This window comes from Notolabrus celidotus, chromosome 6 (genome assembly GCF_009762535.1).
Source record: "Notolabrus celidotus isolate fNotCel1 chromosome 6, fNotCel1.pri, whole genome shotgun sequence".
NCBI classification, from domain to species: domain Eukaryota; kingdom Metazoa; phylum Chordata; class Actinopteri; order Labriformes; family Labridae; genus Notolabrus; species Notolabrus celidotus.
The window spans coordinates 14,993,070-15,018,379 of record NC_048277.1 but is presented as its reverse complement, the minus strand read 5'-3'; the positions used below and the strand labels follow the sequence as shown (position 1 = coordinate 15,018,379).

Below are 25,310 nucleotides of genomic sequence, written 5' to 3'. Positions count from 1 at the left end.
AACTTCTGGTGAAATCCAAGCTATAGATAGATAGACCATGTTCTTCTCATTTATATTTGTGTTTACTTTATTTTTACTGTATACAGGTGCTACATTCATTTAGCCTACTGTGATCAATAAACATTCATGTCATGAGCATTGTGTTTTCAATTTTTGTATTTAGTGTGAAATGACTGCTCAGTATTGTTTTTAATTGCGTTGGCTTGGGGTATTATTAGGGGTGAGTATTGCCAAGAACCTCACAATACAATACACATCACGATACTTGGGTCACGATACGATAGTAACACGATATATCACGATATCACAATATTGTGATATATTGCGATATTCTACACAGTAAACTAAGAAAAAATAGGGATGTGTATATGTAAATCACTCAAAATTGAAAGGACAATTTAAGTCAAAACTATTTGATTGAAAACAACTTTTCCACTTAATTGTTTTTGAAATACTGAAGTTGTATTTTAGTTCCAACTTGGCAAAAATGTAGTTTTTATTATTACAAAAATATCAATATTAAAGCTACTTTGAGGAACTTTTGGTTTGTATTGATTCTAACGCCCCTTTGTGGACAAAGTGATACCTCTTGTCTCTTGTTCTGTACATGCAAAATGAGTGTCTTTAGATAACAACCTCACCCTACTGTCTTTCAACATTTTGATTTATCACACAATGTGATTATTTGCCAAGAAAACAGCCAAGAAGAGTGTTTCTAAAGCCAGACGTCAATCATCTGTTCTGACACCTACCCCCTCAGAGTGGTTTCAGGCATTAAAAATGACAACAGAGAAGGTATCAGTGTTGTTGTGGATGTTTTGTTTTGTTTTTGAGGGTCATAAAGAGGCATCAATATCAGTTTTAGTCTGTTTCCCAGCCATTAAAAAAATCCTCACAGTGCCTTTAAGAGTTGAAATATCGATATCATAATGGAGGTCAAAGTATCGCGATATATGCTGTATCAATATTTTTTCACACCTCTAGGTATTATCTGACAACATTGTTTGGTTTTGCAGGAAGAGTCAGAGGTTTGGTGAATGTAGTTTGAAAATTGGGTTTTGTGGTTATAGTAGTGATAAAAGCGTGGTGGATGTCAAGAAATGTGTTTTAGCAATTGAGAAAGACTGTAAGCTCAGCTGTGACTACTAGGGGTGATCTGCCTTTCATAGCGAAGTTTCCATATTTCCGATTGGACTTGAATGCAGCAGTAACATGCATGGTAACCGGGGCGGATCTATGTTTGATAGAGCTGGGCGTGGGCTCTACACTCCTCATCTCCTCTGCTCTCTGTGGAAGCACATTGTTCAACGCGGGCTCCCTTCACCCAGAACCAATGAATGCTTTGGTGGCTATTAGCTTCTGAAAACCAAACACTTTCCCGGAGATAACAAGGTGCAGATATCTGTCGGCGGCGGGAAGCAGACCAAGAACATTTTGTTTCGTCTTCATTTTCCCAGCTGAGAGGCAACAGAGTTTAAGATTTTTTTTTCTCTTCTCCTGTGGACGAAACGTCGCTGTTGTCGCTAATTAGACCCCTGCTTGTTGTAAGTATGCAGTGCACATTCCAGTGTCCGAAATATGTCGGTAGTGACTGTGTTTTATCTATTTATACTCCTGAAAAAATGCTTTCATTTATTTAGAAGCACCGCTGGAGAGTGCAGCTGAAACATGTTAGCTAGCTATTATTACGTTTTAATTCACGCTTTATCTATCGAGCTCAACTACTCATGCTATCATTGCAGACATGGTGACATGTATGGGAGAAAGAAAGGTTTGGATTGTGTCTGAATGTCTGTAAAATACACACTTCTTTCTAATAACAGTCTATTTTTTGAGTTCGGGTATTAGAACTTGGAATAAAACGAAACCGCGTTGAATTCCCCCTCACCTCACTAAAAGAAACTGAATGTATGTAAGTGAAAACAGCTATAGCGGGGAAGTCACTCCCTGTAGTTTAGTGAAATGTGAAGACAATCTTGAGTGTGCTTGCTGCTGCTGCTGCTGCTGCTGCTGCCTGTAGTGGCCACACAGGCAAGTAGGGTGACGCCCCGTCACAGAGTAAAAACTGAATGTATCACTGCGGAAGTTAGATTCCATTACAGTGCATTTACAGAGCTGATTTAGGATCCCCCCCCCCCCCGAAAGCTGCTGTCAACACCATTTTGCAAGCTCTAATGGCTTAAAGATGGCCATGACAGTACTAGATTCAATATCACTGAAATATGACTGCACGAAAGGATAACCGTTCACCGACCAGAGGTGTCGTAAACATCACCAGAATTAATTGTGCAAATTTGCAGGTGTGGGAAAAAACATCAATACCGAGATAAATGGTGGTCCTGACGCGTGCCATACTATTAACCCTCCTGTTATGTTCCGGGTCAAATTGACCCCTTTTAAAGCTACTCTGAGGAGTTTTTAAGTGGTCATGAAATGGACTAAAATTAACAGTGATGGCTTTTTGGGACCTAGAAAAGCAAACAAGATTTTTAGAAAAGGAATCGATCATTTCTGTTTTGTTATTTTTAAGCCTGAAATCGCTGTGAGGGGGTAGGTTTCAGATGAGGTGATTGACAGTGCATCAAAGAAAACCCCTTTTTCTGCAGTAAATATTCTTAATGAGTGAAATAGTTGACTGTTAGTTGAAAGCGGGAGGAGATAACATAATTTACACATGTACAGGACAAAATAAGCAAAACACTTAGTCAGGCGGGCGCCAAAGTCAACACAAACAGAAAGTTCCTCACAGGAGCTTTAAAGTCAATTTTATAATAATGATAATAATAATTTTACTTGTAGAGCACTTTTTAAAAAACAGGTTACAAAGTGCTTCACATGAGCAGCAAAATAAAACAGGCAGATCATAAAAACACACAAGTCAAGATAAAGAAATAAAACACATTTTAAAAGACATACAATACCCCTAGAAGAACTTTTAAGGAATACAATTCTTTCAAAATATATTTCTTAAGACGGCTAAAATAAAATAAAGTCAAATAAAATTCAGATAAAATCCAGGAAGGCTCTGCGATAAAAGTATGTTTTAAGAAGGCAATATGAGCCTTCCAAAGCAGCTTAATACAGCATATAAATCTGGGCAGCATGTGACAGAAGAGGTCTTGTGTTAATTTATCAACTTACCTTCATAAAAAGAAAAAAAAATCAAAATGTAAAATAATATAAACAAAAATCTGTCATGTAAAACTATTTTATTTATATTTAGGTCTTTTAAATGTACATTAAAACAAGGTTTAACATTCATTTTCATGAAAAAAATGAGTGAGTTATCCTCATTGAACTATCATCTGTGAGAATTAAAGAACACCATTGCACTAAATATTGATTTAAATAGTTAGTAATAGAGTTAAAAATGAGATTTTTTTTTAAATATTGGGATTTTTGGGGTTTCTGACACTTTTGAATGACCCATGGACAATATTGCTGTTACTGAGAAACAAACATAACATGAGGGTGAAAAGACCACTGGCGCCATAAATTAAAAATATTTATATATTTAATTTAAAAACAATACAGCTCTCTGAACAAGTTTTCCTTAGACTTACCCTCATGACTCCTTGACTCCTTGACTCCTTGACTCCTTGGCCCTAATGAAATTAACCCTGCACTTTACTTTCCAGGGGCATTTTGTATTCTTTAGAATTGCTGCAGCATGAAGTTATTGTGGGCATTTTAGGTATTGTGTGGTATCACAATGTATCAGAAGTTACTTTGTGAGCCCATCCTTGGTTAAACTCACTAAAAGAAGGTTATATAGGCTGTTTGATGAGAGGATACATTCACCTACCATAGCTGTTGTAAGTGTTAATAAAAAAAAGACATCAAAGTCACTTCAGGATGAGCTTAACATTCAGTTCCCTATACGAAAAAGAAGGTGTTCATGCTGTTCACATTATCTTACTTCTGTTCATATCTCATCTTTTTATCCACCACAGCATCATTGCTGCTGCTGCTGACGACATCATCAACATAAGTCATATGTACAATAGTTTATAGTTTTTCCGTGATCATACAAGCTAGTATGAGTAAGTTTGACTTTCACTGACTGAGTTTGACATTACCATCTGTAGCGTTCCGAGTGACAGAGAGATTTCAGGCAGCTGTAAAACAGCTGGAGTTAGTCCAGCCAGTGATAGAGGTGCACTGTGAATCTCTTGTCCCTTTCTATGAACAGCTGTAGCCTGGGAGGTGCCCAGCTGCAGGCCAAAATGAGAGTGACTGTTTTGGATGCCAAGATATTACAAGCGATAACCTTTTATGCTGCATTTTTGTGAACATGTTGAAGCATTCTGTGGATGCCTGAAATGGCCCAGATTGTGATCTTGTATAGACAGATTTTAGGAGTGTTTTTAAACAGTCTTGATCAACTGACTCAATGCTATTGTTTCTGAATCCAATTACACTCTTAATTAAATTGAAGTTTGATATATAAAATGTTTGTTCTTTTACATTTTGAAATAGTCAGACTTGTACAGATTAAGTCATTAGAGGGTGTTTTCATTGTAAAGCACTGTCTTACTGCTGACCTGATATAGTTATCCATAATTCCTATAGTGATAACTCAAATTGAGGATTGTTTATGTTATATATGTTTTAATGACTCTTAAGGGCATCACCTCCACTTTATACTTTCATACCAAGTTCATTCACGTGCCCTCACACACTCAAACAGCTGGCCAACATGCTCTGATTCCACTTATTGCTGATGAGTTTCGGGCGCTCGGGTGTCCAATGATAACCCTTATGGCTCCTCTAACTGCAGTTCTTTGTGTGTGGAGGTCAGCTGGCCTTTTCATCTCTGTTGCTGCTGCTGCTGCCTCAACTGTCTCACCCTGCCCAACAAGCTGAAAGGATGACCCAGTGGGGAAAAGGTCACTGGTCCTCCGGTGCCTTTAAGAGCTGCTTGTTTAAGCATGCACACGATCATACACACAGATGCACAGAGAACGTCTTTATCTAAATGTTTGTGAAAGAGAGCGTGTTGGGGGAGAGAACTTTTTCATTTGTAGATTTTCATTGAGAAAATGTAAGATGTCATTCATATTTTGAGTCTATTTTTGGACTTTTTACACTTAAGGAGGAATTAAATAAGCCTTTTACGTGAGTACATCTCCCAAGATGTGCCTTGAGAACCCAGTCACATGTGTTTTATCGGCCTCAGAGAGCTGAATAGTGGGTTTTAGCTGTCGGTCATCACTAATGTTCAGATGTTGTTTAGGAGGATGATGTCATTGGAGAGTGGTGGGAGGGTGTGGTGGGCTATCAAGGCTCCAGGATGGGTCTTGGAGTCTCAGTATTCGACCGTGATACCTCCCTAGAGAGGGTCTCCTTACCATCATCTCTCCATTAAAAATCTATTATCTCTGCAGTGGGCTTGTGGCTCTGCCAGTATGGATCCTTTAACCAATTAGGAGTTTTAATGGAGAGCAGGATGCATGTTGAGGAAGGTGACCATTCATATGCCCACTTTATTATATCATGTGTTTTTTGAAGTAGGCTACAGAGAATCAAGAGTGAATAATACATATTTGTTGTTATGTATAAAATGATAGAGAATGAGCATATTCATTATTTAGTTCTTTATCCATCTTTCAGTGTCCAGGTCGACCCCTCCCTCTGTCCTGTGGTTTCTCTGCCCTTGGCACATAGTCAGAGTAGCCCTCTCTCTGCCTCGCCCTCTACTCTCCCATCAGCCCTCTCGCTGCTCTCCACTCACACCCTCCATAAGCTGTCATGTAAGATTATCCTCCTTGTCCAGGCAGGCTCTAGGGTTTCAAAACGAACTGTTAATTTCCCAGGCTGGAGGTGAAGAGCTATAAATAGACCTAAACATCAACGTTTTGTATGGCACTGCTTTTTTTTAACACAAAGGGAGCTGTTTTGGGGGACTTTGGAAGGAATAGGTCACTGATCTGTAGATGACAGAAGAGCTGTGAGGCCTGTCTTAGTTTGTGCCCAGTTTTTGAGTGCTAGGGCCAAGGAAGTGTCCTGCACGTGAGTACAGTACAGAGCACTCCCACAAGTCAAACAAACTGGACTTTAGGTATGAAACCTGCTTCAGCGTTACGGATTATATCGCCCCAAGAGTTGTTCTGATACCATTTTTTTGTGCTTACATTGATTCTGATACTTTGACCTGACCTTTTAGTGGCTGATACTTGTGGCACACTCACTACAGGACAAGTTGCCTCTTACTGTGCTAAAGCATGATTGTCCCCCCTCCTCAGTCCCCTTGTTGACCTGCACTCACATTACTCCCCCTGAACTCTGAGCATGGCTACCTCATGTACACATGTCATCATCACGTAATACGACACATGCATGGCTTTAGGTCATCATGTAGCATCCTAAACTTAGCATATCAGCTAACAGCCCCTGATGTCATCATGTGCACACCAAAGAGCTTTTAAAGTTACAGGACTTTGATTTTCAAACTGAAACTACCTTCTGTTATTCCTTACTTAAAATCTAAACAGCCTAATATTGTCTGATAGGAAAACACAGACTGCTGACTTTTATCTGGCTTTGATTGAAGTTACAATCTTCGCTTTCACAGCATTGTACCTGAAATTAGCTTCGCTAGCTACTGTGAGCTAGAATAGTAGTTCTATAAGACTAATACTGTTCAGTTGTCCTGTTGCAGTAAATCCACAGTCTTCACTCTATGACCTGCATCCGCGGAGATTATGAGCCTGCTCCTCACGTTGATATTCAGTGTGTTTACATTTTGAACACCTCAATACGATCTGTAGCTGTTTAATACCCTCATTAATATAAATTGTGTCGTGATGGAAAATTTGATTTCGGGGAAAAAACATATTCTACCTTATTTTTTACATGGAAAATGTTCAAGTTTTTTAAATGATTAAACGATAATTGATCGTTAACATTTCCAAAGATCGATCACGGAAAATACTTGAAATGTACATCCCTAATTTAAAGAGTTTTAACTCATTTGTTTTAATATTTAATACTTTCACTTGGGAATTGTTCATTTTCCATCTCATAATTGTTCTGAAATTTACCAACAAGGTATTTTTGTGTGGCCATTTTTAGTTTTTTTGTAAGGTACTGAAAAAAGTGTGCAGTGGTTTTATTTGAGTTACAACACCTTAAAAATAAAAAAGGATTACTTTGTTTACAAATGAATATAAGAGAAAAAATATATATTGCAACTGTCCATATCTGAGAATTGAAATAAAATAATGGTTATTTAAATTTTGAGTTCAATCCAGTTTTCTTGAAAATCGTAGAGAATCGGAAATCGTGGGATGAGTGTATTGTTACATCCCTAACTGATGGGGTACATGTATGTAGAGTTAATAGGTTTTAGTATGGGATTATAGGGCCCTATGAAATCCATTTTATTTTTTTCCAAATTCAGTTTTTTCCTTTTTAGAATTCTGTTTTTACCCTTTACACTTATTTCACCATCATATAGTGTGCCTTTTTCTGTCAGTGAATAAAATGTTGGTTAATGAAATGCAAAAATCCTTTATTGATGCAACACATCAGCTGTTCAGCTCTGTATTTTGGAGTAAGAGATGAGTTTCGTAGTTTTTTGCAGACTTGGCTGGTGTTTCTGGTGGCCGCTTTGACATGTTGTTTATTTCAAGAGGAGGCGGGTGAGTGTTTGTGAGGAGATGCACGGGTGATGCCACGAATGAGCGGTCCCCGGAAACATTTCCCCAGACAAACGTTCCTTCTACTCCTGATGACAGCATTTCAGTCATATTATGTCAATTTCCACGATATTCCGCGTTTAACAGTAGATTCCGTTTTTATTGGCCAATTCTGCAATTCTGTCTGCGATTTCGTGAACGTGGAAATCATAGGGCCCTAGGATTAGTTCGTTGATCATGGTGCTTGATTTTTCAATGCGAGTATCAAACTGGAATGAATCCAGTTTCAGTGTCATGTGGTGAAGTTGGTGAACGTGGTCATTTGAAGCAGGGAGCTTTGGACACTCACCTTTGATGAGCTCATATTTAAAAAAAAAACATGGAATTATACAAGCCTAATACAGTTGGATGTATGTTTTAAAATCTGGCCTCATGTTGCATATTCTGTGAGTGCTCCTGCAGTGTTGCACAATACATAGGACGGATACTTCTGTAGATAAGGAAATGTAAAACTATTGATACACGCTCTGATAACTGTGATCTCCAGCGGCTGTGTCCTCATCCCCTCTCTCTCTGTCTGCCCCCCTTCACAACAAGTGGTTGTGAGAAAGCGACAGCATCTCTATCAATGATTAATTTGGCCACTCATCTCCATATGTATGTGTGGATTATTAATCAGCTGCTGTCATGGCCTAGTTCGAGAGGGGAGATGGCACGGCCGTCTATTTTCCTGCCTCTGGTCTCCTGGTAGCAGGCACGGGTCCTTTGAATTTGCTATTTAGGCTGTAAATGTTAATTGTTTGGCTGGTGCACACTTGAGATGTGGTTATGCAGAAGAAGTGCAGCAACCAACCGTGTCTGAATCTGGAGAGCTGAGGGGGTGTGAGGGAGCCAATCTTTTATTTTTGTATGCTGTTATCCAAGTGTGGCCTACATTCTCCACCTTTACTTCTTATCAGTTAATTTCAGCGCTCTTTTGTGGCATGGATTTTCATACACAATATCCCTCAATGGAAAGTACCTCTCTTTGTCCCGTTAACTTAATCAGTAAAACTCAACAAGAAATGGATCTCAGAGGAAGAGTAACAGGTGAACTCTGATGAGATTTTTGCCCAGACATGATCCTGAAGCCACCGGCAGCCATAAGTGTTACAGTGTGTGTCTGCCGCCCTGTACAGGTCTCTGCTCTCCTCACAGCTGCTGTTTATTTGGTTAAAGGAGGTTGTGAGGAGCAAAGCTAGCACTGCAGCTCTGCCACAGGCTGTGAGCTCCAGCTAGGCCGGCCTGCACAGCCTACCAGGTTGATTTATATAAAGTGAGGGAAGAGGAAGCTTAATGTTTGAGGGGTCGGGATAATTCTCTTCCTGTTGTGCTTGAGAATTAAAGCAGGGAGGCTGTTTTTACAAGGATGCCATTGTTGATATTGGTAATGGTGTTCAGGGCTACCTGTTCCATTACGGCCAGATATGACTAAACGGATCAAGGACGTGTAGCAGGAACGTGTGTTTAAATGTGTAACTGAATAAGAGCCACTAAATGGCTGTGTCGTCAGGTAGCAAGTCTGCTTTTCTGTTACTCATTAACTTCAGTGAGCCAGTCTTAGTGCTGGCTGATCTGAGCCTGTCCCCACATCAGCACACTTCCACATCAGACACAAGAGTTCTTAAAGAGGTGCATGCAGATTCTATTTTTACCTCACTACACCCAGAGATAAAAATAGGTGCATGTCGGTTACTTTTGACTCCCTGAGAATGAATTAGTTTCGTAAGGTTTGTTTTCTTTTCTACTTTGCATGTTAAACTGTACAGACACCAGCTTCCTGTCACCTGTTACTACTCTTTCTACAAGATGAGTTTCAGATTCACTCCAGCTGTGTGTGTCTGTGTCTGTCTGTGTGTGTGTGCATGCTCCTTTGGGATATAGAGCACTAGAGAGAGGGCGCTTGTGTATATTCTGCTCCAGCTGGCCAATATTTAATGCTCTGTAGTGAGTAAGGAGTTTGGAAATAAAGCTGCATGTTGTGTAATTTTATGTTATGGGTGACAGTTGAAGTTCTGGAGAAGGTTAAATGACATATGACAGGGGTTCCCAAACTTTTCGGCCTGTGACCCAAAAAATATAGGTGTCAAAGACTCTCAACCCCGCTGCCCCTTGAAGTGATTTAATGTGGCTTCATTTAGCTGGTCTGGATAAAATTAGCTTACCGATATGAGCATGTGGCTGTGTTTCCTGTGCTGTTATGAATTAACCTACCGCTACTGATGCTTTTGATAATTAACTGTTCACTAACCCTAAACTGAGGAGTCATCTGATTAAAAGAAAGGCAGAAACTCATTACCTTTTCTATTTTCAAGGTTTTATTTCAAGTTTAGCCACTATTTTTGTCGATATTTTTGACTATAATGGGTCAAATTTACTATTTTTAGATAACTTAAACTTTCTTTTTGCATTTTTTCAGTATTTCTTTGTTCACCACAAGTTAACAAATTATATTCAAGTAATACAAAACCAACAAAGAGAAGAAAAGACAAATAAATGCAAAAAATACAAACATAATAATGATAATAAAAGAATAATCATAATTAAAAAAGGAAGATAAACATAAGAAAGCAAGGTAAATAAAGTAAAATAAATAATAATACATATTTTTAGATAACTAAAAAAATAAATAAAAACATTCTGGAAGACATCTCACAACCCCCCCATTTGTGTCTTGCGAGCTCCCAGGGGGTCCCGACCCACACTTTTGGGAACCCCTGACATATGAGACCCGTGGAGCAGATTGACAGCATACTCCAACATTAGGTGCAGGTCAGTGACTCTCACCTTCAGCTCACTTAAGGAGCATTTAGCAAAGTGAGACCGTCAATGATGTGACCAGGATGTTAAATCCCATGTAGGGATGTACATTTTAAGTATTTTCCGTGATCGATTTTTGGAAATGTTAACGATCAATTATCGATTAATTGATAAAAAAAACCCCATTATTATTCTTACGTCAAAAACTATGCCAAATAGGTTGTTTTCCCCCTAGATTGTATTTTCTACAGCAACAAAATGCTGACTGGATTGAATACGGGCACACGTTTGACACGCAGAATATCAACGATCAGGCTCATTAAAATATTCTCCGCGGACATAATCTTATAAAGTGAAGACTCATAATACTAACAGAAAAGTACTTCAGTCTCACAGTGTCCAGTTTTCGTCTACTCGTTCTTATTGAGAAAAATAAACATGTGTATTCGGTCAGGTGTCAGCCAGGAGCGCAACCGGGTCATAATCAGTCCCGCTGGAGAAAAGCCCAGACGGCTCTGATGATGCTGGTCTGTAAACGTAGCGTACCAGAATTTCCCACCTGTCTGTTGCCTTCGTATCCAAAGGTGGGAAATATCCTGTTTAAAGCTGTCAACCTTTGTGTCCGTGTTGTTGTTAGCAGCAGTTTTGTATTGATCCTCTTTTAAAAAGCGCACGTGGAGACCTGACGCACAGCCGCAGCCGCCAGCTGAGCGTCTCTGCTGTGCGCAACACCTTTACCAGCTGGTTCACATCGAAACATGCTTTAAACTTAAAACACCTCCCTGATAGATGAGTGTAATATGAGACCACATGATGTTTGTTCCACGTGACGGAAAATTGATAACAAAAATGTGTGTTTCGAGTAATTTCTTAACAATCAATTAATCGATAATCGATTAATTGTGGTCATCCTTAATCCCATGTGATCTTATTTTACTCTGACCTGTTTCATTTTTTACACTTGAGTTTTATTCTTAAACTGTCAAACAGAAAGTAAAACTTGAAAACGTGAAGTTAAAGAAATCCAGTGCCAGTGATTTTCCTCTGAGCACTGACTTCAGAGATGACATCACCGTGATGACATAACCGTACTCATTGTTGTCTGCATGATGTCAAAACTGGAGTCGTCACCACGGGAGGCTCCTGCGGTTGCTAAGGGCCTCCAGCACACTGTACTTGTGGTTAGCCATAGGCTGGGTCATACTAGCTGTAGCTTGTAATTGAATTTATCCTCCCAAACCTCCACCATAGCAGCATGTCTTCTTCTCTGACTCATCACGTCTGCTGGAGGGATCAGGTCATCTTCAGGTCATAAATTTGGTAATTTGGTGAATTTGCAATTTAAGCTGAGTCACACCTTGTAAGCATATAATGGAAACACCCATATGACTACTTTCTCTGCCTGGTGGTGACTCAACACAGCTGGAATTTCACTGACCAGCAGTGTTATGAGGATGGAGGCGGGGATGTCAGGGGATGTGTGCGTCTTTGTATTACGTTGTGTTGTCTATGCATTGATGTATTATGTGTCTTGTTCCAGCTGAGTCAATGCTTATCACTGTGAAATCACAACGTGCATATTTGGTAATTTTCCCAGATGAATGGAACAATCCTGACCCACCTGTTAAAATGTTCCTCTGCTTTGTGAAGCATCTGTACTACTGTTGTTGAGGTGTTTCTACCCAACCAGGTAACGACATCTCAATCTGAGCAACATATTTTTAAGTGAGCTAAATTTCCAACTATTTGTTTATAACCCAGTGGAACTTTGCGTGTCTTTTTAAGTCCGATTTGTTGTCCAGATTTGACCTCTCAATGTTAGTTTTGCTATCGTTTTTTTCGTTTATGGACCCTCTTGGTCCATAAACCGTTATACAGCTTCACCTGTGTTGTGTAAATTTCATTTTATAGAAATGGATATCACTTATGTTTTCTCAAGGGACTGACATGTTCCCTTCATAACATGCCTTGAGTTATCATCAGTGTAGCCCTGATGCATCGACAAGACCTATTGAGTGGGTTCAGATGGTCCATTGGGGACGACTTCAGACACACCTGAAGTCATAAAATACAGTTTGAGGCCTCTTGTGCTGCTTCTATGGCCTGACCCCTAAAGCGGTAGCAAGAAAAGCTAACATAAAATGCTTCATAACATGAGCCTATTTTGTTAGCATTAGTAAATTAGCTTTTTGATGAGCAGGGAAAACAAAATCATCATTTCCCTTTCACTATGTATAATATGATTTTTCAATGACTCTGTTGGGATGGATTTATTTGATTTGGGTTATTTTGGCTGTGGCGTTTGGGTTCAAAGATAGGCATTAGAAATGTGAAATCTGAGTGATGAGGGTCAGTCTGCCGGTGTCATGCCCCTTCACTGTCTCCCCCGCTTTTCTTCCTCTCATACACACTCTCTGCTGCTCACACAGTTTGAGAGGATTGGAACATCGAGTACCTTCGGCACATTTTTCACATTCCCCTTTGAGGGTCTCAACCTCAGCCACACACACACACACACACACACACACACACACACACACACACACACACACACACACACACACACACACACACACACACACACACACACACACACACCTCTAATGTTTCTGTAATGCTATTAATTGTTTTGCTTTGTCTGAACCACTAGCTATTGAACACATACATCATAGCATTCAAGTGGCACAGAATAGCTCAACAAAGCTCTGTTGCTCAGTTTATACCTGATGGTGATGATGTTGTAGTTGTGTAATGTCAGAGTGCTAACCTGTACCTTTTTCTCTTCTTCCTCTCTCCCCAGCAGTGCTCTGTGTGTGTGCGCGTGGTGAGCAGCAGCAGCAAGGATGACGGAGTATAAGCTGGTGGTGGTGGGAGCAGGAGGCGTGGGCAAGAGTGCACTCACCATCCAGCTCATCCAGAACCACTTTGTGGACGAGTACGACCCCACTATAGAGGTATGACTCTTTCTATATGTTCTACATGTTGATCACAGAAATGTCTCTAAATTGTTGTGTGGGTGTACACTCATTTTACACTCATGGTGGGTATGTATCCAAATGTTTTATATAAATCCATCCCCCCCAGTCACTGCTCAGCAAGATTTTCTTGATTCAATGGAAAGGCAGCTCAGTACTACTCAAGTTAATTTAATTTACCTAATCAAACACTTTGGCTCCTCTCCAAATGGTCAGACTGTTTTTTTATGAAGAAATATATTTATTTTGCCTCTCCATAATCATTATATTACCCTCAAAATAAAACATTAACCAACATTGCAGACACGGCAGAGGGAAGCCACTGAGAATGTTTTCTCCTCTCTTTTCTCTCTTTTTCTCTCCCTCTCTGTCTCCACTCTTTCCCTCTCTTTCTCACCACGCCTGCCTCTGGCCAGACAATGTCCTTTTTGTGTGTTTGCATTCCTGGCCCCTATGCTCTAACAAACAAAGGGACGGCACTCCATGTTTTTGTGGCTGCGTGCTGGAAGGCTAAACATTGGCTCTGATGCCCTGCTCCTCTGATCTCTTGATGTTCATTTGACTTGGGGATGGATGGGGAATTGAATTACAGATACCTGTTAATACACAGTACACATGTTTGCAGCATAGCACTGAGTGACTGAGCATGGGAGAACTTGAGTAGCTTGAAATCCCACCTGAAGTATTCCCCATGTGCCTATGTTTTGTTAAGGACTACAAGTGGACCACTGGACTGCTCTTTTACCACCTGTCTAAACGTTGGAGTTTGTCCTTTTTTTTTTCTGCAGGACTCGTACAGGAAGCAGGTTGTGATTGACGGGGAGACCTGCCTGCTGGACATCCTGGACACTGCAGGTCAGGAGGAGTACAGCGCCATGAGGGATCAGTACATGAGGACAGGGGAGGGCTTCCTCTGTGTCTTCGCTATAAACAACACTAAGTCTTTTGAGGACATTCATCAATACAGGTGTGTGTAATAGTAAGGCAACGACTGTTGCTCCAATGCTGTAACTGTATTGGATGCAGGGGGGATGAAAGATCAGCCTAGGTGGACATATATTTTCTCTCTGTCCTCCCCTAATGGTCGGTGTGTGTATTTGTTTATGCAGTGTGTGTTGCAGGGACTCCCATGGGGTCTGGGTGCAGAGGGGTGTGTATATGTACGTGTGCCAGCTCCCTGCAGCAGTTGGGTGATGTCATGCTGTAGCGTTTAACACAGCTAAAGAAAGCTTAGCCCCCAACTGGAGGATTACAGCATGATGCCAATGAAATCGATCCTGACTCAATTAGAGGAGCGGGGGAGAGGTAGCACTTTCAAGGACGGGGAAGGAGAAAGGGAGGTGTATGGTGTGTGTATGGGGGGGATGTTCAGCTGTAGATGACAGCATTCTTTTCTCTCTCTCTTTCTCACATTATTGGTCTCATCATATTAGATACTCTCTTGACAGTCTTGTACATGGGGAGTAAAAGAGACAGCATATTAAGTTTGCTACCTACTTGAGAAATCTGCAGGTTTTAAGTTTATTAAACACTGTTTTGTCTGGCTTGTTGCCATTGCAGCTCAGCCTTTTTTGGGCCTGGATTAAACTGCTGGTGTCAATGTTAAAGTATTGTGCAGCTCACAAAAGCATTAGTGAATCTTCCAGGGAAAAACACACGCAGAGACATTTTTTCACGTTTTTTGGGGGCCCTTTCATGCCTTTTATTGAAATAGCACAATGGATGGAGTGACAAACAGGGAATAGAGAATGGGGATGGCATGTGGCAAAGAGCCACAATAGCGGGAGTTGAAGCTGGGGCTGCAGCCCCATCAATCTACTTTGCTTACATATGCACCGGTTAAATAAGATCATATCAGCTTTTAATATTTGCCAGGATTTTAGATAGTTCTATTTGTTTTAGAATACCTGCCTCATCTGTTATCATAAACACCATTAGCAGTGTTCCCTGCAGATGGGCCAGGCAGACGGGAGAGGCTGCATCCTGCTGCACTGTGGCTCAAAAGAGAAGAAGGGCTGAGCAGATAGATTGATCTGACCCACTCCTCTCACTCTGGCTGCCTGGCGTTTGGCGCTGGCTGCTGTAGTGATGAGGTAATGCTGTTCACTGCCTGCCTGTTGTCTGTCCCTCCCCCTCCCTGCCTTCCTCCCTCAACTCCCTCCTTCGGCAGTGCAGCACAGCCCAGCACCGGCAGGGCCCTTGGTCTTCCTCAGGGTCCTAGAGCTCCCTAGGTGGTTTGCTCTCCAGCGGTGGAGCTGCTGTTGTTTATGAAGCAGAGAGGATCCCAGACTAGGCATATGTCATTGGGACAGAATGAAGTGCTCATGAAGGAAATTGCTAATTAAATGACAACTATTGCATTGTGTTTGTTTTCAAATTCACAGGGAACAGATTAAACGTGTAAAAGACTCAGACGATGTGCCAATGGTGCTTGTGGGAAACAAATGTGACCTCCCTGCACGCACGGTGGACACAAGGCAAGCCCAGGAACTTGCCCGATCCTACGGCATTCCTTACATTGAGACCTCTGCCAAGACACGACAGGTACGGCATCAAGACCCACTCATCAACACAACTTCATTAGGTCTGCACTTTCCATTTGACCATAAATGTGGACATTCTCTATAAAATATTACAAATGACTGCCACAAACACACCAGTAAAAGAAAAATGACATTGTATATGTGAATATGTGTTGGGACAGAAACATTTGAGAATTCAGACAAAACACTAGCAAAGAACACAAGCCATGCATTCACACTATTTGGCCAATCAGAGATGAACCCAGCTGGCAAAATTTGAATTAAATCTTGATGGGCACTTCAAACAGGAAGTGTGTTGGTCACATGATGGCTCCATAACAGCTTGATTTTCATTTCAGCTTTCATATAAACAGATCACACTGTCCATATCGCTGACGTTCACATCCATCTAGCAGAATAGAAGGCTTGCATATTTTTTCTGCAACCCACACACAGATCTCTGCCAAAATTGACAGAAACTGAAGAGTTGAGATCTCTTTTGGCTTTGTATCAGTGAGGTTTACATCACAAGCATTAAAAATATAGTATGTAGCACTTCTGGAATAGTTTCCAAAGCAGAAGCCTGATCTGCTCTTCCTTTGGAGTGACTCATTTCGTTTTCACACTATGTTTTTGTTCGGAAGTTGTGCCCAGCACAATTTTTTGATAACGTCACTTGCAAAGCTCTTTATCAGAGTCTCTGCTGAACTTTTATTGTGAAACAAAGCTGTCATATCATGTTGGCTGCAGGCAAGCCATGTTACGGGAAATATTTCCTCCTATCTCCCTCAATCTCCCTCTCCACCTAGATCTATCTCCCTGCCCCTCTCTCTGCTCAGCTGGTGTCTGTGTGTAAAATGAGCACCTGTTTGTCATGTGAACAAGAACCTTTCCTGATAAGGCCAACCCTTGACACCTGTACAGAACCCAAAGGCCTGCTTCTATATGGACAACAAATCAATCAATCAATCAATCAATCAATCAATTAGACTTTATTTATAAAGCGCTTTTCATACAATGGCATATTAACACAAAGTGCTTTACATAAAAACAACCTAAAATAGAATCAATTAAGAAAAAGATCCTGCCCAACCCCAAACCCACCCCACAATCCTAAGGTCAAGAACACAATATATGCAACAATAGTAATAAAAACAATAAAAAATAAAAAATAAATAAAAAATAAGTTGCTGAATGAACTGAGGAAATGCTCTTATGATATCTCAATGAGGAAACACTGGAGGTAAAATAAGATGTTAAAACTCAACACAGGAAATTAAAATCACCAAAATATAAATAAATGTAATTGATAACAAAACACTAAAATATTAAACCATTAAAAGACAATAAGCTGCTATACTTAAAATAAATAAATAAGTATATGAATAAATAAAGTATAATAAAAGTGAATACAATTTGAACTAGATAATAAATAAATAAATAAATAAAACTGTTAAGAATAAAACTCAGTTAAAAGAGAGACTAAAAAGGTAGGTCTTGAGTTTGCTTTTAAAAATATTTATGCTATATGCAGCCCTCAGATCTTCAGATAGGGTGTTCCACAGGCGTGGGCCTTAATAATAAAAAGCTGCCTCACCGTGGGTCTTTGCCCCAAACAGTCATAATTCATAGGTACATAGTTTTACAGATCAAATAACATAAGGTTACATCTCTACCCTCTTCTCTGTCACTGTGTGTGTGTGTGTGTGTGTGTGTGTGTGTGTGTGTGTGTGTGTGTGTGTGTGTGTGTGTGTGTGTGTGTGTGTGTGTGTGTGTGTGTGTGTGTGTGTGTGTGTGTGTGTGTGTGTGTGTGTGTGTGTGTGTGTGTGTGTGTGTGTCTATGCACACAGCTACAGTATTCTATATATAAATTAAGGAACACTTTTTAATGCATATGAAATTATTTTTTAAGAGCTTAACCCCGAAACCACTACTGTATAGGTATGGCAAACATTCTAATAATAGATAGTATATGATAATAGAACTGTCTTATTTTGGGTAAAACTTGTGCCAGAGTCAAGGCTGACTGCAGCATCTCATGCAGCACACACGCAGCCTGTGTAAATGCCATGATGGCAAGAGCCAGAGTCCTCCGGCAGCTAACACTCCTATGTGAAGCGGACGTAATTTTGCCTCCCATCTTTGTAGAGTTAAGCTCAACCATGCTGCATCACAAAGTGAGCAACAGGTCATCTCAGTATCCTTAACTGGCTGTGTTTTTAAACATTTTGCACATGTATTCATGCACATGCAGAACAGTGAACTGCCCACAGTATGAAGTGATTTTTGTTGCTGGGAACATTTTGTTATACCGCAGGCAGTGACTCATAGGTAGGATATATTGGCTTGAGAACAGAGTTACAGTATTTTTTGAAGGCCTCCATGAGGAGAGGTCGCTGTGCTGCTCAAACTGTGTCTGACTCACTGTTACACATTGTGCAGGTACATTCATCGCTGAACACGCAGAAAGCCTGTCATTCAGACCAAGAGTGTGCACAAAGCTTAGCAATAAATTAGTCATTATGAGTTTTTGATTAACAGTATCTGAAATGATCAGGGTTACTATGCTGATGTTTCCATGCCGCTCAACAGTGAGTACACCTGAGAGGTTTAATGTTGATGAGTGTACTCCTCTTATGACTGACTGTTTTGGGTGTTTAAATTTGATCCATAACCTGTCTGTGTGTTTTCAGGGAGTAGAGGACGCCTTCTATACACTGGTTAGAGAGATCAGACATCATAAGCTGAGGAAGCTAAACCCACCTGATGAGAGCGGTCAGGACTGTATGAGCTGTCGCTGTGTGGTATCGTGATGCAGGTGAGACAATGGGGAAATGTTTTGTTTGTCTTTGACAGATAAAAGTTAAGCAGAGGGAGTTATGGTATCACACTTGTTACGTGAACGCTAGTTCCAGCAGAAGATACCCTTACTGTTGTACTTTTGCCTATGTCTTAGTTTCCCCAGAAACCAAATAGTTGCACTAACACCTGTCCCTCTCTTGTCTTTTTTTCTCCCTAGCTGACTGTTGCACATTTAGAAAAAATGCTACAGTGCGTAGCGGCAGCATGGACTTACAGAAAGAACGATGAAACAACTCAATGATGAAATATAAACTTTTTCAAAAAGAGGATGATCGAAGCAAAGGCCCTAAAGGACACCACCAGAGCTGACTGTACCATGGACCTTTATGGACAGGAGGATTTGGACTGTTGCCTTAATGGCTACCTGAACTCGCCTGGTCTGGCCCTATTTTAGTTTTTGGTTCGCACGTCGACCTGAGAGCAACACCACTAATGACTCTTTGTCGACTCCAGTGTGGTCTCGCTGGGTGGCTCCACAAGATCCCTGCTAACTTATTGTTTTCAGTCTCAACACTGGTCTTGAAAGGGGTGTCTCCGACCTCTTCCCACCTTGAAAATCTAACCCCCCCCCCCCCCCCGCCTGCCCACTGGAAGGACTGACTGACTTAAATGGAAAAGACTGGAATGGACATTTAGTTACCCTAACACCTCTTGCATAGATATTCTCCTTATCCCACTCTACATGCCTTTGGTTTTTCTCAGAAGTCTGTGTTGTCCCTTTATTGTACTGGAAACAGAGGGTGGAGGCTGACATGGGAAAGTCTATGATTTGTTGTTGTTGCTTTTTAACAGTTTAAAAAAAAAAAGAAATCTCAGATTTTGTTTTTGATACTGAACTTTTTTGTGATCACAGAATTTAAAAGTCACGGAGCAATATGTAAGAAAGGTTGTTCATCTTATGGAACCTGGTTTAACACTCTTCATTAACCTGCCTGATACAATTTGGATCCTCTTTTTTTAGAATAGAAAAGTTCAATTGAGAATTTAAAGCAAGATAAATGTCCAGTATGCAGTTCTCTACTTGTCTCTGCTAAGAGGTATCGTTGTGGAATAATAATAGTAATGGCTAGTGTACGTAGGTTCAGGTGCAATAGGATTCTTCTCGGTTACCCAGAACATTGGGATCAAACCACCTCTCACGGCTACTAATTTTCCTGTGTTCATCTGATTTAGAAAGGAGAGGTACCATGCAGGAAAATTAAGTTGTCATCTTTCTTTGTAAAACTTGGAGAGGCCTGTCGAAAGGAGGAAAACACAATGACTAGTTGCTTTTTCCTACATTTCGTCCAACTTTTATCCAACACATGGTGATAACATCTTCTTCTTTTTATTGCAAGAAACACTCCATGTGGTTAATAAGGCTCAGGAATCAGGGTCCAGGATGTCTCACCTAGCAGTCCTGTAAACCAGGGTTAAGGATGTCACTGGTTAGCTTTCAGAGTGAAACACATCTCTGCCTCAGAGTTGAACTTGAGTTTTTTTTTCTCCCCCACACACACACACACACCATACTACCCTCAAACTGCTCTTCTCTCTCTTTATCACCTCAGCTCTTAGATGGAACAATAACAGGTCGGGTGCTAATCATGTCAGAACCAGACTTACCGTGTATGTAAGAGTGCATAGTATCAACTAGCTTGTGCTCTCCACATCTGCGTTATTTTGCTGCCTTAGTGGAAAAAGACAGCTCTGTATTGACTTTGCCTTATCTGTTTGCTAGTTTGTACCTCATGTATGCAGCGAGTTCTACCTGAGACGACTGTGTGTTTTGTTTGCTGCATTGTTTTGTCTGTTTGTTTGTGTGCAACTAAGAAAATGTCAGAGGTGTTTGAGTTCAAACATGCGCTGTATAAAATTTGAATGAGTCCCTAAAAACACTACACAGATTATGAAAAAAGGGTTATCTACAGTTGCTATGCGTCTGAACGTGATCTTATTTAACATGACTGAAAAACGTACTAGAATTGTTTAGACGGAGCCCATTAAAAGCCAATTGTCTTGCTACTATTTTCGTATATTTAGATTGGTACATGTGATGGTGATCGATTGCTATAAAATGTTACTTTTAATTCAGATTTTTCTTAAACAGTGTAGACGATTTATCATGTTCAATAATATGTGAAGTTTTAGAAACTGGCAGATTTCGGCCCCCTGCTTCTTATGCAAACCACAAAAACATGGGACCTCTTCCATCAGAGAAAATCAAATGTTCTTTTGCCATTGCTTTTCTTTAAGGGAAAATGATTTTGTACAGCTAAAGTGACTTTTTCATTCATGAAATGGCTTAAAGAATCATGATCAGTCTTAGTAACTGTGTGGATGGTAGTGGTCAAGTTGTTTTTATCAGTTAACTGTTCATTTCTCTGCTTTGAGCAGGAATGCGATCTGTGAATGTGTTTGAGTCTTTAGATCTTTTTTAAAAAGAAGCGTTGTGTTTCAAATTTACAACATTTGAGATAATGCAGAAGTTGGCTTTTTTCATACTTTGTACTCAAACCTTTAAAACCGAAAGATTGTGGTGTTTGTAACCTGTAATGACAGTCCTGATAGTGTTTGCTTGTCCTCTCCCTCTTTAAACAGTACATCCATGATAAAACCACAAAATTCCACAAATCTATGTTTCTGAAATACCATTGCTTTAGAATACCCCCATCATGTCATCACAGGAAACTCCAGCCAGCACACCACAAGTATACATGTCAGAAAACCTGGCGAGCATGACAAAGACTGTATGGACCATTTGGGAGTTTTTCACAAGGACATAGTGGGCTCAAGGGCTTGTTTCTCCCTTGCAAACTGTGGATCTGGGGTGTTGAAGAAGAATTTGTGAAAAAATGTCAACTGTTTAGCTATTTAAGATGTATTTACTCTTTGAACATGTGGCAAATGTATTGCAGGACAGGAATAAAGATGTCAAGATTAAAACGTGTGTGCTTCTCCTCACCCTCTAACTTTAATATCATGCGTTTCTTAAATCTGAGATTTGCTGCCATCTACAGGCTGCTTTGAGCACTGCTGTACAAACTGAGACTGGAGCAGATATGCTTACAGGAGTACTTAATAAGTAATACTGTAGCATAAACACAGCTGACCTTAATCAATGTTCTTATCCTGTTTGTTGTCCCTGTTTGTATGGCAGAATTATTATGTCTGAGATTGTGATGTTTGCACAATGTGGACAAGTCCAAAGGACGGCCATAAACCGTGAGTTCACACAGTTTCACAGAGCGATTTACACGTTTTTGATTCCATGAGTAAACATGGCACATCTTCTCTGATAAACAACCTTTTCAATGCCCAAAGATATAAGGTGTGTTGGTGTGAATGTTGGTATAATACACACTATTTGCTTCACTATACAAACATTGTTTGCATACTAAAAGAAAACAGCAGTACCTGTGGTAGAGGTGCACAGAAAATAGGTCAGGTGTATTTGTTTGGTTGCTCTACAGCCACTGAGGAGGAAAGAGGAAGTATCAAGGAAACAATGTATGGTTGAGCAATGACAGGGCTATTCCTACCCTCACACATTTTCTTACAATATACAAATAAGTTGAATGTTTTAAACTCAAATCAGACCCAGACTAAGTTAGCTTTGAAGAAACGAGTACAGCCAATCAAAGACTAAATATATTTTTTTTATCAAGGGATAACTAGAGTTCTTAACAAGAAGAATAAGTCTAGAACTTGAGAAAACAATCAGAAGTGACTCATTATCTCCAAAATGGAGTAAATAAAATGAATGGATGCATGCATGTCCCATTTGGGCTTCTGTAGTTTTATGGCTTCGGCTTGAATATAGGTCAGTTTAAAGATCATTGATGAAAGCTTTTTAATCATATAACTAGTGAATAAATAGAAAAGAGAGTTGGAAAAGTCTGAACCAAAGATATAGAAGACAGTTTCATCATCCACTCACGAAAGCATGGTTTCTCCACTGGTCATTTTGTCATCAATAGTTCTAAAAGACTGTTTCTAAGTATGTTTTTTGGGTCACTGATGTTTTCCTGTCTTGTTTTTTAAAGCAGTCTAGCCTAGTTTTTCTCTTTTTAGGGCAGATGATTTGCATAAACATGAGGCTGCTTTCTTACTGGCTCTCAAGGGTCATAAACCGCAGGAGGTTATCCATAAACCCGGTGCAGACGGGACAATAAGGGTTTGCTAGGGCAGGTGATCAGAAAGACACTCAGAGAACGTTTCTCCTTTAGATAAGCTGTAATCATGTCATACTATGAGGAAAAAATCAAGAAAATGCTGCCTAAGGTAAGAATAACTATCAATATTTATAAGAAGAGCACCATTTATTACCAGTTGTATGTTAAGTGTTCTTTTAATCATTTGTTTTTATTCCTCTAATATGAAGGCATATCTGCGCAAGCATGTGGCTCATGAGATAAGTGTTGCTGTGACTCACTTCAAACACCTTGTGCCAGTGATGGACAAATACTGTAAGAACAAAATGTGTATTCCAGAACTTATTCAACATACAAAATATGTTTGCTACAGCAGTCTAAAGATACAGTGATTGTTTAATGTTTTACAGTTTACAACGATGGAACCACAAAAGACTTGATGAGTCTAACTGGAACCATTCCAGTCAAGTTTGAAGGTAACACTACACCTCTGTCCTACTTTATTGTAACCATATAAAAAGATGAAATTTAACCTGAAGCTGACAGTGACTGAGATTGTGATCTATTCAAATCTCAAATAGGCAAACAAGTTTTTTATTTTATTGCATTCTGTGTTATCCAACTACCTCTCCTGTCTGTTCTAACACAAGATGAGACCTTTAACATCCCTGTGTGTCTGTGGCTTGAGGAAAGCTACCCTCAAACTGCTCCCATGTGCTACGTCAATCCCACACGGGAGATGAAGGTGCTCAAAGGAAAGTTTATGTCCAGCAACGGTGAAGTGATGCTGCCGTACCTTAATGAATGGAAAAATGTAAGATTTTAAATTGTATGTCTTATTTGACATGAATGTGCTCAAAACAAGACGAATAACGATTCTTACTGCCGTATTTCATCAGTGTTTTGTTCCTCTTCACAGGGTCAATGTGATCTTGTGAGCCTCCTCCAGGTGATGTGTGTCATGTTTGGAGAACACCCTCCTTTATGCAGCCTCTTACATCAACCCGATCCAGAGCCAGAACAGGCCTCCTGTAAGTAACACACACACACACACACACACACACACACACACACACACACACACACACACACACACACACACACACACACACTTATTAGGCCTGGAGATTAAACCTCTTGCAAAGTGTGAGCGAGCAGCGCCTTAGCACTTACATACATAGCCCTTAACACACACACACACACACACACACACACACACACACACACACACACACACACACACACACACACACACACAGGTAGAAAGCTAGTTTCAAAATAAAGCTCTGGAGCTAACTCTTTATGAGAGTAAAATCAAGGCCACGTGATCAAATGTGAATCTAGGTCTTACCCTCATAAATGTAGGGCTGAAGATAACTTGCCTTCGTCAATCTGTTTTGATTGTTGTGGCCTTTCCTCTTTTCTTTCTTTTAGGTTGGCTGCAGTTCCACAGACAAGCACAGGTGTTTTCCAAATCAGATGGAAGTATGTATCTGAGTTTATCCGAGGAGGATGGTCAGCATTTTCAGCAGGAACATGAAACAAACTGCTAGTCTCTGGTGAAAGTTTCACGACCATTTTTGTTAGGACTCTGTTTTCTGACTGTGATTTTGTGTTTCTTTTCCTTTATCAATGGTATCCATTCATATGTTTGTGTCATTAATTAATTCTGCTTGTCCAGTAAATATCAAGCCTGATAGATACAAAATTTTTGATTATGTTTGGTGAAGATTTAGTGCACTTTTCAACATGCTTTTGAGTGTTTTTTCATCTGAACATATCCAGCTGCTTAGGCATATGCCTGACTTTATTGCCCCGGATCATTTTATAACCTTGTTTGACTGCACATAGAGAATTCATTTTATTCTGCCTTATCTAGAAATGTTTTGGACTACTGACCCGTGAATAGATCTATGGGTAGTTTCAGGAACACACACCCTGCCATATGCAGCCCAATAAAGGATGATTTGTCTCTCACACTGTGGAAATAATTTAAGTTTGAGGGGAGTAAAAAGTTGAAGATTTCAACATTTCTCCTTATTTTATAACCTAAAATATATTGTCTACTGTAGGCCAACTTTGTTTTGCACATTGATAAAAATTGTTGCACGTGTTTAAAATTGTTGAGTTCATTAAAAAAATTCAACTGATTTATAAAACATATCTATTAATCTCAAAGTTTGACACAAAGTCTAAACTACAAAACCACAGAGAAAAACTGGACTCTTGAGAAAAGTGACATAATTATTATATTAAATACAATAAAATGTCATGTCCAACAAGTGTGTGTTTTCTTTGTGGAAACTACTTCAAGGATAAATGGCAAATCAAAGTGTTTTATACAATTTTGAAGACAATTTCTGCATTGTGGTGTGTGAC

The 25,310-nt window shown here is 39.9% G+C and overlaps 2 protein-coding genes across 3 annotated transcripts; both read left to right on the top strand.

Annotated features, from left to right (window-relative positions):
* The first annotated feature begins 1,251 nt into the window (after positions 1-1,251).
* Positions 1,252-21,723, top strand: LOC117814195 (GTPase HRas). Of its 2 annotated transcripts, none has more exons than XM_034685378.1 (6): positions 1,252-1,544; positions 13,243-13,393; positions 14,203-14,381; positions 15,799-15,958; positions 18,630-18,754; positions 18,956-21,723. In XM_034685378.1, exons 2-5 carry the CDS (start codon positions 13,283-13,285, stop codon positions 18,747-18,749), a joined length of 570 nt encoding a protein of 189 aa, XP_034541269.1. In that variant the 5' UTR covers positions 1,252-1,544; positions 13,243-13,282; the 3' UTR covers positions 18,750-18,754; positions 18,956-21,723. The 2 variants fall into 2 exon arrangements, with proteins under 2 accessions (XP_034541269.1, XP_034541268.1); XM_034685377.1 differs by having other exon boundaries at positions 13,240-13,393.
* A 1,241-nt stretch (positions 21,724-22,964) lies between these two features.
* zgc:123278 (uncharacterized protein LOC641569 homolog) lies at positions 22,965-25,310 on the top strand. Its single transcript, XM_034685376.1, has 6 exons — positions 22,965-23,061; positions 23,162-23,246; positions 23,342-23,407; positions 23,582-23,745; positions 23,851-23,962; positions 24,366-25,310. Exons 1-6 carry the CDS (start codon positions 23,020-23,022, stop codon positions 24,482-24,484), a joined length of 588 nt encoding a protein of 195 aa, XP_034541267.1. The 5' UTR covers positions 22,965-23,019; the 3' UTR covers positions 24,485-25,310.

Coding starts and splice junctions, on each gene's coding strand:
- LOC117814195 (XM_034685378.1), top strand. CDS start 13,283: ATGACGGAGTATAAGCTGGTGGTGGTGGGAGCAGGAGGCGTGGGCAAG. Junction 13,394..14,202: donor AGTACGACCCCACTATAGAG/GTATGACTCTTT, acceptor TTTTTTCTGCAG/GACTCGTACAGGAAGCAGGT. Junction 15,959..18,629: donor CCTCTGCCAAGACACGACAG/GTACGGCATCAA, acceptor GTGTGTTTTCAG/GGAGTAGAGGACGCCTTCTA.
- zgc:123278 (XM_034685376.1), top strand. CDS start 23,020: ATGTCATACTATGAGGAAAAAATCAAGAAAATGCTGCCTAAG. Junction 23,746..23,850: donor ACCTTAATGAATGGAAAAAT/GTAAGATTTTAA, acceptor TCCTCTTCACAG/GGTCAATGTGATCTTGTGAG. Junction 23,963..24,365: donor AGAGCCAGAACAGGCCTCCT/GTAAGTAACACA, acceptor TCTTTCTTTTAG/GTTGGCTGCAGTTCCACAGA.